Consider the following 14,839-nt stretch of genomic DNA (forward strand, 5'->3'; position numbering starts at 1 on the left):
CTTATTTGGTGGATATTACAGCACATTAAAAAAGGTACTAAAAATCCATAAGGACAAGGACAATGTAAAAACTATTAGAGCCCTGCAATGAAGATTACAAAAAAATTAGAAATGGTGAAAGATGAAAAATTAAGGTGATGGAAGACAACTTGATTGGCTGAAAGGGGAAAGACAGGTGTGGCAGATCATTTGTTGTGTGCCAGGAATAAAGACTTACAGTTGTGTGCTTTGTAGCCTCTTGGGGAAGACATGAATGAAGGACACATGGGAGGGTTGAATAGAAGGGTCAACGTAGAACACTCAGGGTAAAAGTCTTTGTGTCGGAGGATTCAATGGGTGGATTTCTTCGGAACAGGTTGCTCAGGAAGGAGGTTGATGTTTTTTTGCTGGGTTATGAGAGGAGATGCGAAGAGCAGAAGAGCAGGAGGTAGGTCGCCATGGATGAAAACAGGCAGCATTGCGAGATGAGAGGCTTCCGAATCTGTAAGCTTCAACCATTGGGGTGCCAGATGGCTAAACATGTTAATTTAAAAAAAGGTGCTGGAGTGAAGTTGGAATTCATTCTCGGCTGCTGGCGGTGGGTTTTTCTGCTCTGCATAGATCTCTCTAACTAGTGAGTTCCCTTGCTGGACAATAGTGTTCTCGTAGTCATCTCTCAATATACAAATAACATCGCAAGAACATGTATATATTATTATTATTATGTTACCTGGTTAAAGTGTTTTTTTCTGGCTTTTTGGTTAAAATTTTAGGCACTGCTTGAAGCAAAATTTAGAAATACGTTGAAAGTTTTTTTTATATATATATATATTTATAAAATAAAAAGTCCATTAAAGCTTCACCACATGCAGAGCAGGAAAAGGGTGTTCAAGTTCATGGATTAAGGGTGGGGGTATTGCAGTTTCTATACAAGGCCGGGCAAGAGAGCTGGCAAGGTGTTGAACCCCATGTTTGACTCTTGGCTGCAAGTTCTACCTAAATTTAACAGTGCGTTTGCCAATTCAGATGTGTCAATTGGGCTGCCCTGCGGCCCACTGGTGTATCTTCGGCCATAGCTGGATGAAGAGAATGAGGAAGACGAGAAGGACATGGAGAAGTTGGAATTGCCAGTGGCATCAATGCTACCTCTTCGAGAACCTGATCTAGAACCAGTTCGAGAACCTGATCGTGACCCTGATGCTGATCCAGAGCCGCTAACATTGTAGGGGCTGTAGTAACCTTTGCTGGATTGTGAAGATGCTTCAAGAAGTCTCAGACCTGTGCCATCCTCCACCATGCTCTTCTCCATGGCTTCTTTGTAGGAAATCTTGAGCTTGGTTTTTGGGCAGGTCAGGTACTTAGAATAGGTGTTTACATCCCGCAGTTTTTGGGCTGTGCGGGAATCTATAGTACCTTTACGGAGAGCCTCATCTAGATTAACACGACCTTCAACTTCAGGTTCAATAAGGCCACCAGTGAGATACTGAACTTCAAGGAATCGTTGACCAGCTTCGTAGTATAGCCAGCCTTTTTTCAAAGCTTGGGCTGCTGACATTTTTGTCTTTGTCCTTGGATCTTCAAACCCATTGAATGCTTTCTGTGCAAGATTAATTCTGTCAACCATGATTTTGTCCACTAAGCCCTTGTTTACAGCATCTGCAACTGAAAACTTTTCTCCAGTAATTGGATCAATGATGCCTCCTGTACATGCCTGAGCTTCCAGAAGTCTCTGACCCGTTATATTGTCTACAAGGTTGCGATGCATGGCTTCAGTGATTGATACTTTTTCTAGAGTGTCTGTGTCTACTATTCCAGCAATGGGCCCAGTTTCTTCGCTGGGGTCGCTCCAGGAGGATAACTGACCTCTTCCAGCTGGACTTGCTGTGTAAGAGGAAGAGGAGCCAACGGAGGAGGACCTTGATCTGAATCCACCCACGTTACCTGAGAGCATGTCAGCAAACTCTGTAATTGATAAGGTTCCTGAGCGGTACTGGTCCAGGGAAGACTGGTCAATAAGACCTTTGACAAGGGCATCGTCAATATCATACTGTCTTCCAGATCTTCTGTCGGTAATCATGGATTTTACTACACCATCCGATGAGGAGATTGTGACCTCTTCCCATTCACACTCTTGTTCAGACAGTTCGATATAGGTCTGGTGGTCAATAAGCCCTTTACGATAAGCTTCATATACAGACATCTCCTTGCCAGTTTCTGGATCAACAATAACAACTCTTCGCTTGCGAACTGAGGACTTGGAGGAAGTCTTCCTTTCCCGTTTCTTTTCTTTAAGTGGCAAGAGAACAAGGTTGGTTTCAGGATCAGTAATACATCTCTCCATGAGCTGAAGATAGGTCAGATTTTCTTCGGTGTTGGGGTCGAAGAACCCTTTAGTGTCATCACTTGGATCAGAGAGAATCTCATTCATCTCTTCGTCAAACAGCCCTCTTTTGTAGGCCATCTCTACTGGCAAGCGATGGCTTTCCTCTGGATCGATAATACCACCTGTGGCGATTTGAGCTTCCAGCAAGCGAATACCATGATCTTTTAAGATCAGACCTTTCTTCATTGCTTGGAAAAGTGAAATAAGCTTCCCAGAGTAGGGGTCCTTATAACCAGTCACAGCTCGCTCAGCTGACAATAGTTTGTCTTTAAATTCGGGCCCTACGATACCCATTCTAACAGCATCTTCAACTGCCAGCTTGAGACATTTGATTGGATCGATCACATAACCTGTGGCTGCCTGGGCTTCCAGAAGCTCAAATGCTGTGCCTGGCCTGATCATTCCTTTCTTCATAGCTTGGTAGATGGAGAATCTTTCTTTTGAAGCTTCTACATAGACACCAGCAATGCAACTTGTTCCCTCCAAGAACTTTTGCAGGTTTCTTGTAACTTCCTCAATAGAGGTTAGTCCATCTTGTAGGCTCTGTGCTGTAGCTGCATCCATAACATTTGATCTTATGAGTTCTTCCATGCTAATCTCTTTTCTCAAACCCTTGAAAGTAAGTTTTCTCTTGTCTGCAAGAGGCAGCAGGTAGAGGTTGCTAGTTTCATCTCTTTTGCATCTTTTCAAAAGTTGAGAGTAGCTGAGTTTCTCATCAGTGGAAGGGTCCACATAACTACGGACCTCACTTGGCTCTGACAGCTTGTCTAAGGTGTCTTTGTTGAGATATCCACGCACATATGCGGTTTCATTTGGGATGTGGAATCCAAGTCGTGGATCAATGATACCACCTGTAGCTAGCTGAGCGTCTAGCAGTCTCAGAGCTTGATCAGGAGGGATTAGGTCTTTCTTCATTGCCTGGAAGATGGAAATCATTTGTTCAGTGTAAGGATCCCTGTAGCCAGTAACTGCTCTTTCAGCAGACAACAGACGGTCATGAATTTCTGGTCCCACTACACCTTTTCTGACAGCTTCATCAACAGTTAACAACTCATTCTTTACAGGATCAATAATAAATCCGGTGGCAGCCTGAGCATCAAGAAGTACATGAGCCACATCAGCAGAGATCAGCCCTTTCTTCAAAGCCTGGTAGATGCTGATAGTGCCTTTAGAGCCTGGCATTTGTAGGCCTGCAACACATCCAGTGCCATACAGGTATCTCCAGACACTTTCAATCTGAATAATTTCTTGAATTGTCTTTGTTCCCTGTTTGAGCATCGTGTAGATTTCCATAGTGATAAGTTTAGACTCATACAAATCTTCAGCTGTAATGCGTCGACGGATAAAGTCATAAGAATACAGTTCTTGTTGTCTGATAATTTCAGTCTTCTCAATGATCTCAATGATAATGATAATCATGCGTTCCTTGGACAGTCTACCAGCACGGAACTCCTCCATCAACCTGTCTCTCTCCTCTTTAGGTAGTAGATCAGAATGCATGAGCTCCCAAATGGTCATCGAAGAGCCCGCCATGCTTCCGGCAGGGATGTCCACTGATGTCTCTTCAAATACCTTCTGGGTCTCTTCTTCAGTAAAAGATTTACTAGCTTCGACTGCAGGCTTTTCTACTTTCTTCAATGTTAGGAGATTGAGCCCTGTTTCTGGATCTTTAATGCATCTTTCTTTCAGTTGTAAGTAAGTTAAATTCTCATGAGTATTGGGGTCAAAGAATCCTTTAGTGTCATCTGTGGGGTCAGCAAGGATCTTGTTCATCGTTTCATCAAAGTAACCACGTTTATAGGCAACATCAACGGGAACGCGGTGACTGTGAACTGGATCAATAATGCCACCTGTTGCAATCTGTGCTTCCAAAAGGCGAATTCCATGTTCTTTGAGAATTAGACCTTTCTGCATTGCTTCAAATACAGAGATAGTATTTCCAGAGTAGGGGTCTTTGTAGCCTGTTACAGCTTTTTCAGCAGAAAGAAGCTTTTCATGTAGTTCAGGTCCAACAATGCCTGCCTTCACTGCTTCATTAACATAGAATTTCTGATTTTTTACAGGATCAATAATAAACCCAGTGGCAGCTTGCGCCTCAAGAAGAACAAGGGCGGTTCCTGGCCTTAGCATATTCTTCTTCATAGCTTGGTAGATGTTCATTTTTAGTTTATTCTCTTCTAGGAAAACGCCAGCTATGCAGTCACTGCCCTGGAGATATTGCCTTACTGAGTCGGTTTCTGCGATTTCTTTTACGGACTTCTTGCCTTCTTTCAGTTGCTCATATTGGGTTTTGTTAATGACCTTGGAATCCAGCAGTTCGCTGGCAGGGACTGGAGCTCTAAGACCGGTAAATGTGAGGCGCTGCTGTTTCTTGGTCTCAGTTTCTTCCACAATAGTGATCATAATTTTTATGATTTTCTCAATTGTAACTTTCCCAGTCTTATACTGACGTAAGAGTTCCCTTCTTTGCTCTTCAGTAAAGTACTCAGAATGTATTAATTCCCACAAAGTGATGGTCTTTCCTTTATAGCTACCAACAGGCACTTCAACTGTTGTCTTATCAAAGGCTTCCTTGGCTTGAGAGTCGGTGTAAACCTCTTCTAATTGAGATTGTATGGCTTGTTCAGAGAGAGGCAGCAGCAAGTGACCCGTTTTCTTGTCCACTTTGCATTTCTTTTGAAGTTGTGCATAGGACAGGTTCTCCTGACTATTTGGATCGTAAAATCCTGTGTTTTCATCGGCAGGTTCAGACAGGAGTTTAGTAGTTTCTTCATCCAGGTGGCCTCGTTTATAAGCAATCTCAAGCGGAAGGCGATGACTGTTTATAGGGTCAATGATGCCACCAGTGGCCAGCTGAGCGCTTAGCAATCTAAGTCCACTGTCTTTGGGTATAAGCCCCTTCTTTAATGCCTGAAACAGGGACAGAGCCTGTCCTGTGTAAGGATCCTTGTAGCCAGTGACCGCCTTTTCAGCAGAAAGCAACTTTTCATGGTACTCTGGCCCAACAGTTCCAGCTTTGACAGCTTCATCAACAGGGAACAGCTCACTAGTAACTGGATCGATAATGAATCCTGTACCCGCCTGAGCTTCAAGCAGGCTGAGGGCTGTAGCTGGCTTCAGTAGGTTCGTTCTGATTGCATCATACAAGCTTTGCCTCTCACCGGTCTGTTCCACTTGCACTCCAGCTATGGCTGTGCTTCCAGTCAGGTATTTCTTTATAGATTCTACATCAGCCAGGTCCTTTACTGTCTTTTTGCCCTGGTGCAGCTGGTTGAAGAGGTCATTGTCTATGATTTTACTGTCTACAAGTTCTGCTGCTGGGACAGGATTTCGGAGACCATCAAAACACATTTGCTTCTTTGTCTCATTTTCTTCTACTACTGTAATTATAATCCTAATTATTTTCTCCACAGTGATTTTGCCAGTCTTGTACTGACGCAGCAGTTCTCGCCTCTGCTCTTCTGTGAAGTATTCTGAATTAATAATCTCCCATATGGTGACAGTTTTTCCTTGGAATTTACCAAACGGAACAGATACAGTGGCTTTCTTGAAGACATCTTTGGCCTCTGAATCTGTGTAGACAAGTTCACCCTTTGCAGCTTTGTCCGTCAGAGGTAGCAGGCAAAGTTTGGTCTCTGGGTCAAGGACACATCTCTCCATGAGCTGTAGGTAGGTAAGGTTTTCTTGTGTGTTGGGGTCAAAGAAGCCTTTTGTGTCATCTGTGGGATCAGATAAGATTTTGCTCATTTCTTCATCAAAGTAGCCTCGCTTGTAGGCTACATCCAAAGGCAGCCGATGGCTATTGACTGGATCAACAATGCCTCCGGTGGCAATCTGAGCCTCCAGAAGTCGAATTCCATGGTCTTTCACAATGAGGTCCTTTTGCATGGCTTGGAAGAGTGATATTTTCTCTCCGGTGTATGGATCCTTGTACCCAGTGATTGCTCTCTCCGCAGATAACATTTTGTTGTGAACTTCAGGCCCAATGACATTCTCCTTTACTGCTTCACTTACAGTCAGTCTCTTGTTACTCACTGGATCAATAATGAAGCCAGAGGCAGCCTGAGCTTCCAGAAGAATAAGGGCAGTGCCTGGAGTGATTAGCTTCTTCTTCATGGCATTGTAGATGCTCATCTTTTCATTGCTTGGTTTAAGCAAGAGGCCAGCAATACTGCTCTTTCCCTGAAGGTATTTCCTGATGTCTTCCCGTTGGGAGAGGTCAACTACAGTCATCTGTCCACTGGAGAGTTTGTCCAGCTGCTCTTTGCTCAATATTCCAGCCTCAAACAGCTTGTCAGGAGAGACCTTCTGCCTTAAGCCATCAAATCCATTAACTACTTCTCCATTCTGAGCTGACCCATCTACAACATCTCTGCCGTTTGGCATAGTTTTAGTCTGGGTAATGACTGTCTCTTTAGTGATTAGGATCTGCTGTGTTTTCTCCAAGGCTAATCTGTGTTCCTGCTCAAGTTGTTCTAGCCTCTCCCTCAGTTTCCGGTTCTCTTCCTCCAGAAGTTTCTCCTGTTCTCTACGCTTCTTATCCAGCTGCTGGAGTTCCTCCTGTTTCTGGCGAACCTTGTCCTCGGCATCCAGCTGCTTCTTGAGGGCATCATCCATGGTAAGCTGCAGAAGCTTCTTCTCCTCCTCCAGCTGTGTGAGTTGCCGTTCTTTTTCGGATTTCAGCTTCTGAGCTTTGCCGACTTCCTCCTCAAAGAGCTTCTCAAGCTTGGCCTTCTCTTCTTCGATGTACTTCTCTTTCTGAATCAAGATTTGCTTTTCAGAGAGGAATGTAGACTGAAGAGTTTGAGTTTCTTGAAGAAGCTGTTGTTTTTGGGCTTTCACCGTCTAAAAGACAAATAGCACATTAGGGAAATCAACAGATATTACGGGCTCACAGCAATACACAAAATGAAAAGGTAATAATGCCCCTGACGATGCAGTATTCTACCCATTCAATGAATAGTTTTACACAGTTGATTCAAAAGATAACTTTTTCCCAATCACACAACTTTATACAGGTCTAAAATTTGATACTGGAACTGAACTGTGCTGAAATTTTTGATGAAACTACTCTGCTACAGGCACCTTAACCACTTGCCAACCGCCGCCCGACTATATACGGTGGCGGTCAGCCCCTCCCAGGCAAAGTGACGTACCGGTACGTCACTAGCCTGGGAGCCAATAGGGGGCGAGCGCGCGCCTCCGAAAGGCGTGCTCCCGCCCCCGCTCATTCCCTAAGAAGCCCGCGCGTGTGATCGGCGGACCCGATGTCCGCCGGTCACTCGCGATCGTCGGGTGGAGAGGGAGAAAGGCAGGCGGCTAATGTAAACAAAGCCCCCTGTCATTCTCCCCTGTGTAAAAGCACAGATCATACGGTCCTGCTATGTAGGACCATTGATCTCTGCTGTTACACACACAGCCACGTCCAATCACAGTTAGAAGCACGCCCCTAGGGACACACTTAACCCCTCCCTCTCCAATAAAGTTAGCCCCTTCCCTCCCAGTGTCATTTTTACAGTAACAGTGCATATGTATAGCACTGATTACTGTAGTAATGTCACTGGTACCCCCAAAAGTGTCAAAAATGTCAAGGGTCCGATCTGTCCGCCACAATGTCGCAGTCCCGCAAAAAAAAAAAAAAAAACGCAGATCGCCGCCATTACTCGTTAAAAAAAAAACAATAAAATGACAAAAATCTTTCCCTTAGTTAGTAAACGCAATAACTTTTGCGCGAACCAATCAAAATACGCTTTTTGCGATTTTTCTTACCAAACATATGGTAAAAAAAAATTGGCCTAAAATGTTAAAAAATTTAGATTTTTACATTTCTTTTGGGGGGAATTTCATATAAAAAAATGTGAAAAATATTGTTATTTTTGCAAAATTGACGCTCTTTTTTTGTTTATAGCGCATGATCAAAAAATCGCACAGGTGATCAAATACCCCCAAAAGAAAGCTCTGTTTGTAGGAAAAAAAGGACGTAAATTTAATTTGGGTACAGCGCAATTGTCCGTTAAAGTCACGCAGTGCCAAATCGCAAAATAGGCCCTGGTCAGGAAGGGGGTAAAATCTTCCGGGGCTTAAGTGGTTAAATAGCACAGCTAAGAAAAGTGAGGTTGAAGGGGCAACATAACATTTTAGATGTACCAAATTACAGAAAGATTACAGGCTAGGAGCATTCTAGATAGAAAGTGTGTAGATTTGAAACTTCTGTTTCTAGGTCTTGGGCAATAATTTGGCAGTTTTGTAGGCCTGCTTTTCCTAGGAACTCTTCTATATGGCCAAAGAAGCGGACACCTTACCATCACACCTATATGAGCTCATTGGACATCCTACAGTGCCTTGAAAAAGTATTCATACCCCTTGAAACTTTCCACATTTCATCATGTTACAACCAAAAACATAAATGTATTTTATTGGGATTTTATGGGATAGATCAACAAAAAGTGGCACATAATTGTGAAGTGGAAGGAAAATGATAAATGGTTTTCACAAATATCTGAAAAGTGTAGCGTGCGTTTGTATTCAACCCCCTTTACGCCGATACCCCTAACTAAAATCTAGTGGAACCAACTGCCTTCAGAAGTCAACTAGTAAAGAGTCCATCTGTGTGTGATTTAATATCAGTATAAATACAGCTGTTCTGTGAAGCCCTTTTGTTTGTTAGAGAACCGTAGTGAACAAACAGCATCATGAAGGCCAAGGAACACACCAGACAGGTCAGGGATAAAGCTGTGGAAAAGTTTAAAGGTTAGGATAAAAAAAAAATATCCCAAGCTTTGAACATCTCATGGAGCACTGCTCAATCCATCATCCAAAAATGGAAAGAGTATGGCACAACTGCAAACCTACCAAGACATGGCCGTCCACCTAAACTGACCGGCTGGCAAGGAGAGCATTCATCAGAAGCAGCCAAGAGGTCCATGGTAACTCTGGAGGCGCTGCGGAGATTCACAGCTCAGGTGGGAGAATCTGTCCAGAGGACAACTATTAGTCGTGCGCTCCACAAATCTGCCCTTTATGGAGGAGTGACAAGAAGAAAGCCATTGGTGAAAGAAAGCCATAAAAATTCCCGTTTGCTGTGTTTCCCACATGGCTTCTCACAAACTGCAAACATGTGGAAGAAGGAGCTCTGCTCAGATGAGACCAAAATTTAACTTTTTGGCCTAAAAGTAAAACGCTATGTGTGGCGGAAAACTGACACTGCCCATCACCCTGAACACACCATCCCCACCGTGAAACATGGTGGTGGCAGCATCATGTTGTGGGGATGCTTTTCTTCAGCAGGGACAGGGAAGCTGATCAGAGTGGACGGAAAGATGGGTGGAGCCAAATACAGGGAAATCTTAGAAGAAAACCTGTTAGAGTCTGCAAAAGACTTGAGATTAGGACGGAGGTTCACCTTCCAGTAGGACAACGACCCTAAACACACAGCCAGAGCTACAATGGAATGGTTTAGATCAAAGCAAATGCATGTGTTAGAATGGGCCAGTCAAGATCTAGACTTAAATCCAATTGAGAATCTGTGTCAAGACTTGAAAATTGCTGTTCACAGACGCTCTCCATCCAATCTCACAGATCTTGAGCTATTTTGCAAAGAAGAATGAGCAAAAATGTCCCTTTCTAGATGTCCAAAGCTGGTAGACACATCCCCAAAAAAGACTTGTAGCTGTAATTGCAGCGAAAGGTGGTTCTACAAAGTATTGACTCAGGGGGGTGAATACAAATGCACGCCACGCTTTTCACATATTTGTAAACAATTTAGAAAACCATCATTTTCCTTCCACTTCACAATTATGTTCAACTTTGTGTCAGTCTATCACATAAAATCCCAATAAAATACATTTACGTTTTTGGTTGTAACATGACAAAATGTGGAAAATTTCAAGGGGTGTGAATACTTTTTCAAGGCTTTGTATGCTAATTTCAATTAATGAAGTTTACGTTTTTTTCAGTGAAGAATACTGTTAATACCACAGAATACACGGACATTTTAGACAATTGTAAACTTCCAACCTTGTAGCCCTTTTCTGTTCCCAGCAAGACTATTCCCATGCTTGCAAAGACAACTACATTAAAAAGAGGAGGTGAACTCTTGAAAAACTCTTTTTTCCCCCCCTGCAAAGTAAATGCATAATGTGCTAGTATGCATCTAGCACATTATGTGACACTTACCTGCAACGAAGCCCGCGTTGTCCCTGCTGCCAGGCGCATCCATCTTCACCCGTCTTCTTCCGGGTCTGCAGACTCCGGCGGTATTACTGGCCGGAGCCGCGTGACATCACAGCCGCCAGTCACGGCACAGGGCCTTGAAGAAACGGCACGGGCGGCCGTTTAATCGGAGTGCATGCGCCGATGATGTCATCAGCTGCATGCACTGTAAATATCTCCTAAACGGTGCAAGTTTAGGAGAGATTTACAGCACCTTTAGGTAAGCCTTAATATAGGCTTACCTATAGGTAAAAGTCATTAAAGTGGGTTTACAACCACTTTCAGACATTGTTTGGTGTGGAGGAACTTAGAGCTCTGACCTCAACCCTACTGAGCACCTTTGTAATGAATTGGTTCGTTGCCTGTGAGACAGGTCTTCTCATCCAATATCAGTACCTGACTTTACATATGCTTTTGAATGGGCACAAAATACCATAGGCACACAATTGGGCCTTCCCAGAAGAGTAAAAGCTATAATTGCGACACAATAGTGATGTTGGGGGTAGCGGTGGCCAGTGGTGGCTGGTGCGTTGGGGGCGCAGCCCCCCCTATCCATGCATCCGGCCCCCTAATCTACATGCGGGGCGTCGGACGCATGGAGTTCAATGGGGTTTTTTTTTCTTTTCTGAATCACCCAATTAGAGCCAGAGGCTCTAACAGGCTTCAGAAAAGGGTGGAGCCGGGGCGCAGAGCAGTGCGCCCCGAGCCCACTCATTGTGTCACAATAGCGAATGAAAATTCGCTATTGTCACACGGATCCTCCTCCTGGCAAATCAGGAAGCCGGTCTGAGACTCGCTTCTTGATTGGCCGAAAGGCGAACTCATGCCATTGGCCGAGGAGAAGGCAGGAGGACTCGAGGAGACGCGGGGGACTGAGGAGAAGCCGCCGCTGCAGGTAAGTGCACTGGTCTCTCTACATTGAAGGGGGCACGGCACGCTGGTCACTCTGCATTGAAAGGGGGCAAGCTGGTCACTCTGCATTGAATGGGGGCACCGCTGGTCACTCTGCATTGAAAGGGGGCACACTATTCCTTGATTACTGAAGGCCCCTTTCACACTTTTGTGACCTCAAAGTCACGTAATTTTTTACAGCGTTTTTTGCCGCAAAGCAATGCCTATTACATTTTTCTGTTTGCGCCCCCCCCCCCCCCCCCCGACGGTGGCACTAAATATTAAACCAATGCTCTGGGAATGTGATGTCCAACAGGCTAGTATAGGTGTGATGGTCAGGTGTACACAAACATGTGGCTTTACAGTAAGGATAGTAGAGCTAGTTTCTCATACAAAACAATCTTGCAGAGCCACATATATAAACGAATCTGTAGATCAATCAAACTTCCCCGAAAAGGTAGGATAAAGCTATAAGCATGAAAAAAAGCAGCCGTGTCAAGTCTAAACTTTAAATTTAGAAAACAATAAAAATGGAGGACTTTTTCTAGGGCCGATCCTGTGACTACTAATATAGAAATACTACCAATAAACATTTGTACATTTCATTAAAACACTTGCACTGAGAGAAATACGCCAGCTGCTATTGCTGGTCTCCTTTTAAAAATGCTAGTTACCTGGCTGTCTGTGGCTTCAATACTTATTGACAAACAACATGTAGCTACTGAAGTCACATCTCTTGATCTGCATACCAGGCCAGTGATAAAGAAGAAGGTACTGTACCAGCAGGAAGGTCAGGCAATGAGCTTTTTTAAGAAGGAAGGGTCAGCAATAGCACCCTCAATACAGGTTTTCTTTAAAAAGAGACCCTGTCACTTCAGTATTCAGGTAAAAGTGTCTAAAAAGAGTCCGTATTGGCGCTTTTCCACTGCATGGAACCGAACGGTTTGGCTCGCTTTTGTGCTTTTCCACTGCTGGTACCGCATGGTATGGTGTAGGAACGGTTCGGTACGGTGCGGTTACGGCGGCGCTTTTCCACTGCATGGAACCGAACGGTGCGGCTCTCAAAAACAGTACCACCTCGATTGTGGTTCCAAGAGGTACCATACCCGGTACCATATCCCACAATCCTTTGCATGCAGTCACTACTAGCCACTGATTGGTCAGAGAATCCCACCCACCCAGTTGTTATCCCACCCATTTAACTTTAGTACTACTTTAGTGGAAAAGCAAACCATACCGTACCGTACCGAACCGTTCCAACACCGTACATGGTACCAGCAGTGGAAAAGCAAACCGGGCCAAGCAGGGCCGAGTAGAGCCGAGCCGGTACTTGCAGTGGAAAAGTGCCATATCATCCACCTCTCTAATGTTCTACCACCCTTTCTTTAGCTGCTGCTGCACAATACCCAGAGCTTCCAGGCATGGGGGAGCATGTGGCTCCCCTCCTATGATAATTGTTTAGGCCCAGTGACCAATGGCTAGGCTCAAGCACTGTCACATAACAGAGGGGATGACGTCCCCTCTCTGACAGTGTTTTTTTTGGCAGCTGCAACAGAGGAAAGAGCGGCAAAGATGAGTTCAAAGCGGTCAGATGCTGTTATTTTGCCCTGAATTGCCAAACTGAAGGGGTCTCCTAAAAGATGGGAGTCAACACAAATGATAATAATGGATGATATTGAATCAAACAACAGAATGCTGGTCTTTACATGGTGGACCAAACAGAAAATGTAAAAAAATGGGGTGATAAATTTATATTTTACGTTTGCTCACCATGCTAATTAACTGAAATAAATTCATGGCAACGTATGAGACAGAATAATAGAAATAATACAAGCTAGATACCTCTTCAGACTTTTTCTGCAGAAGCTCTGCCTCCTTCCTTAGCTTCTCCTTTTCCTTCTCCAGATCAGCGATGGCCTTTCTCAGTTCTTCCGCCTCCTTGTCACTATGCTGTCTCTGGATTTCCAGAGTCTGCACCACAGTCATCTTCTCCTTGGTGGACAGTTCTGTTTGGTGCAGTCTTTCACTGATCTCTTCAGCTTGTTTCCTGAACTTTTTGGCATCTTCCTCGGCTTTGGATTGGGCCCTGCTCATTTCCACCACCTGGAGTTTCAGGCGTTCGGCTTCAGCGCTTATGTCCAACTGTCTGCGTCGCTCTGCCTCCAAGGTCTTTTGGAAGCCCTCTGTCTCCTCGGCAAGCTGCTGCTGCATCTGCTCCTTATCTTCTTGCAGCTTCTTAGCCTGTTCAATAGCCAGCTCCTTCTGTTTTTGCAGCATTTCAGCTTCGGCTTTCAGGCGGGTGGCCTCCTGTACGGCTTGCATCTTTTCCTTTAACATCTTTTCGGCCAATGCTCGCTGCTCTTTTAGATCATCTTCTGCGATCTTTCTTAAACGGGCAGCCTCTTGGGCCTCAATGCTGAGCCGAGCAGCATCTTCGGCTACCTGCTTCATCTTCTCGGCTTCCTCAGCCAGGAATTTTTGGGTGTGGTCTTTGTCTTTTAGCATAAGCATTTTGTTTTCCTCTTCTATGCGAATTTTCAATTTAATCAGCTCTTCCATCTGGATTTTAACTTTAAAGAGCTCCTCTTCCACAAGCTTCTTTTGTCTCACAGATTCGGTCACTTCGTCTTTCAGACGCCCAAGTTCTTCATCCAAAATGGTTTTTTGGTGGTCAGTTTCTTCCAGCTGAAGTTTGACTTTGGTCAGTTCACTCTCAACCTGCTCTTTTTGTCTGACTGTTTTCTCTGCAAACTTTTTATGCTTTTCCATTTCAGCATCAGCCATTTGTTTGAGCTTCAGAGCTGCCTGTTCTGCCTGGCCCCGCTTGGCAGCTTCCAGTTCTGCTTCTTTTCGGACCTTTTCTGCATCTTCCTGAGCCTGGGCTTTGTTCTGGGCTTCGATTTCAGCCTTCTGTTTTAAACGTTCAGCTTCCTCTGCCTGCTGACGCGACAATGCAGCCTCATGTTCGGCCTTTACTTTAGCACGCTCGGCATCCTCAGCGGCACGCTTAGCCTTTTCTGCTTCTTCCTTTAGCTTATCTAGGACACTCTGTTCCTGGATTCGGGTTTGCAGCAATTCTTGCTCTCTCTGTTGTACAGCAGCATAGTGAGCCTTTTCTTCCGCTTCAATTTTAAACCTTGCAGCATCTTGTGCTAATTGGATCTGCTTTTCAGCTTCCTTCTCGGCTAGGTCTTTCTGTTTTTTGGCTTCTTCGGCCTTGGCCTTAAGTCTCTCAACTTCTTCTAAAGCCAGTTTTCTCTGCCTTCCGGCCTCCTGTTCTGCTGCAATGATCTTCTTGACTTTTTCCTCGGCCTCTTTGCGCCTTCCCTCTTCTTCCAGGGCCAGCTGTCTCTGCTTCTCTGCTTCATGTTCGGC

The 14,839-nt window shown here is 44.6% G+C and overlaps 1 protein-coding gene across 13 annotated transcripts in view; it reads right to left on the minus strand.

Moving 5' to 3' along the window:
• Positions 1-218: 218 nt before the first annotated feature.
• Positions 219-14,839, minus strand: part of PLEC (plectin) — a 392,819-nt gene continuing 378,198 nt past the window's right edge. For all 13 annotated transcript variants that reach the window (XM_082257384.1, XM_082257378.1, XM_082257383.1 and 10 more), the window contains 2 exons: positions 13,307-14,839; positions 219-7,207 (listed from right to left, as the gene is read on the minus strand). The exon at positions 13,307-14,839 is cut by the window's right edge and continues 1,848 nt beyond it. In XM_082257384.1, the coding sequence (XP_082113510.1) occupies positions 905-7,207; positions 13,307-14,839 (7,836 nt within the window). In that variant the 3' untranslated portion in view covers positions 219-904. The remainder of the gene's footprint in view (positions 7,208-13,306) is intronic.

This window comes from Pelophylax lessonae (genome assembly GCF_965119305.1).
Source record: "Pelophylax lessonae genome assembly, chromosome: 5".
Lineage (NCBI taxonomy): Eukaryota > Metazoa > Chordata > Amphibia > Anura > Ranidae > Pelophylax > Pelophylax lessonae.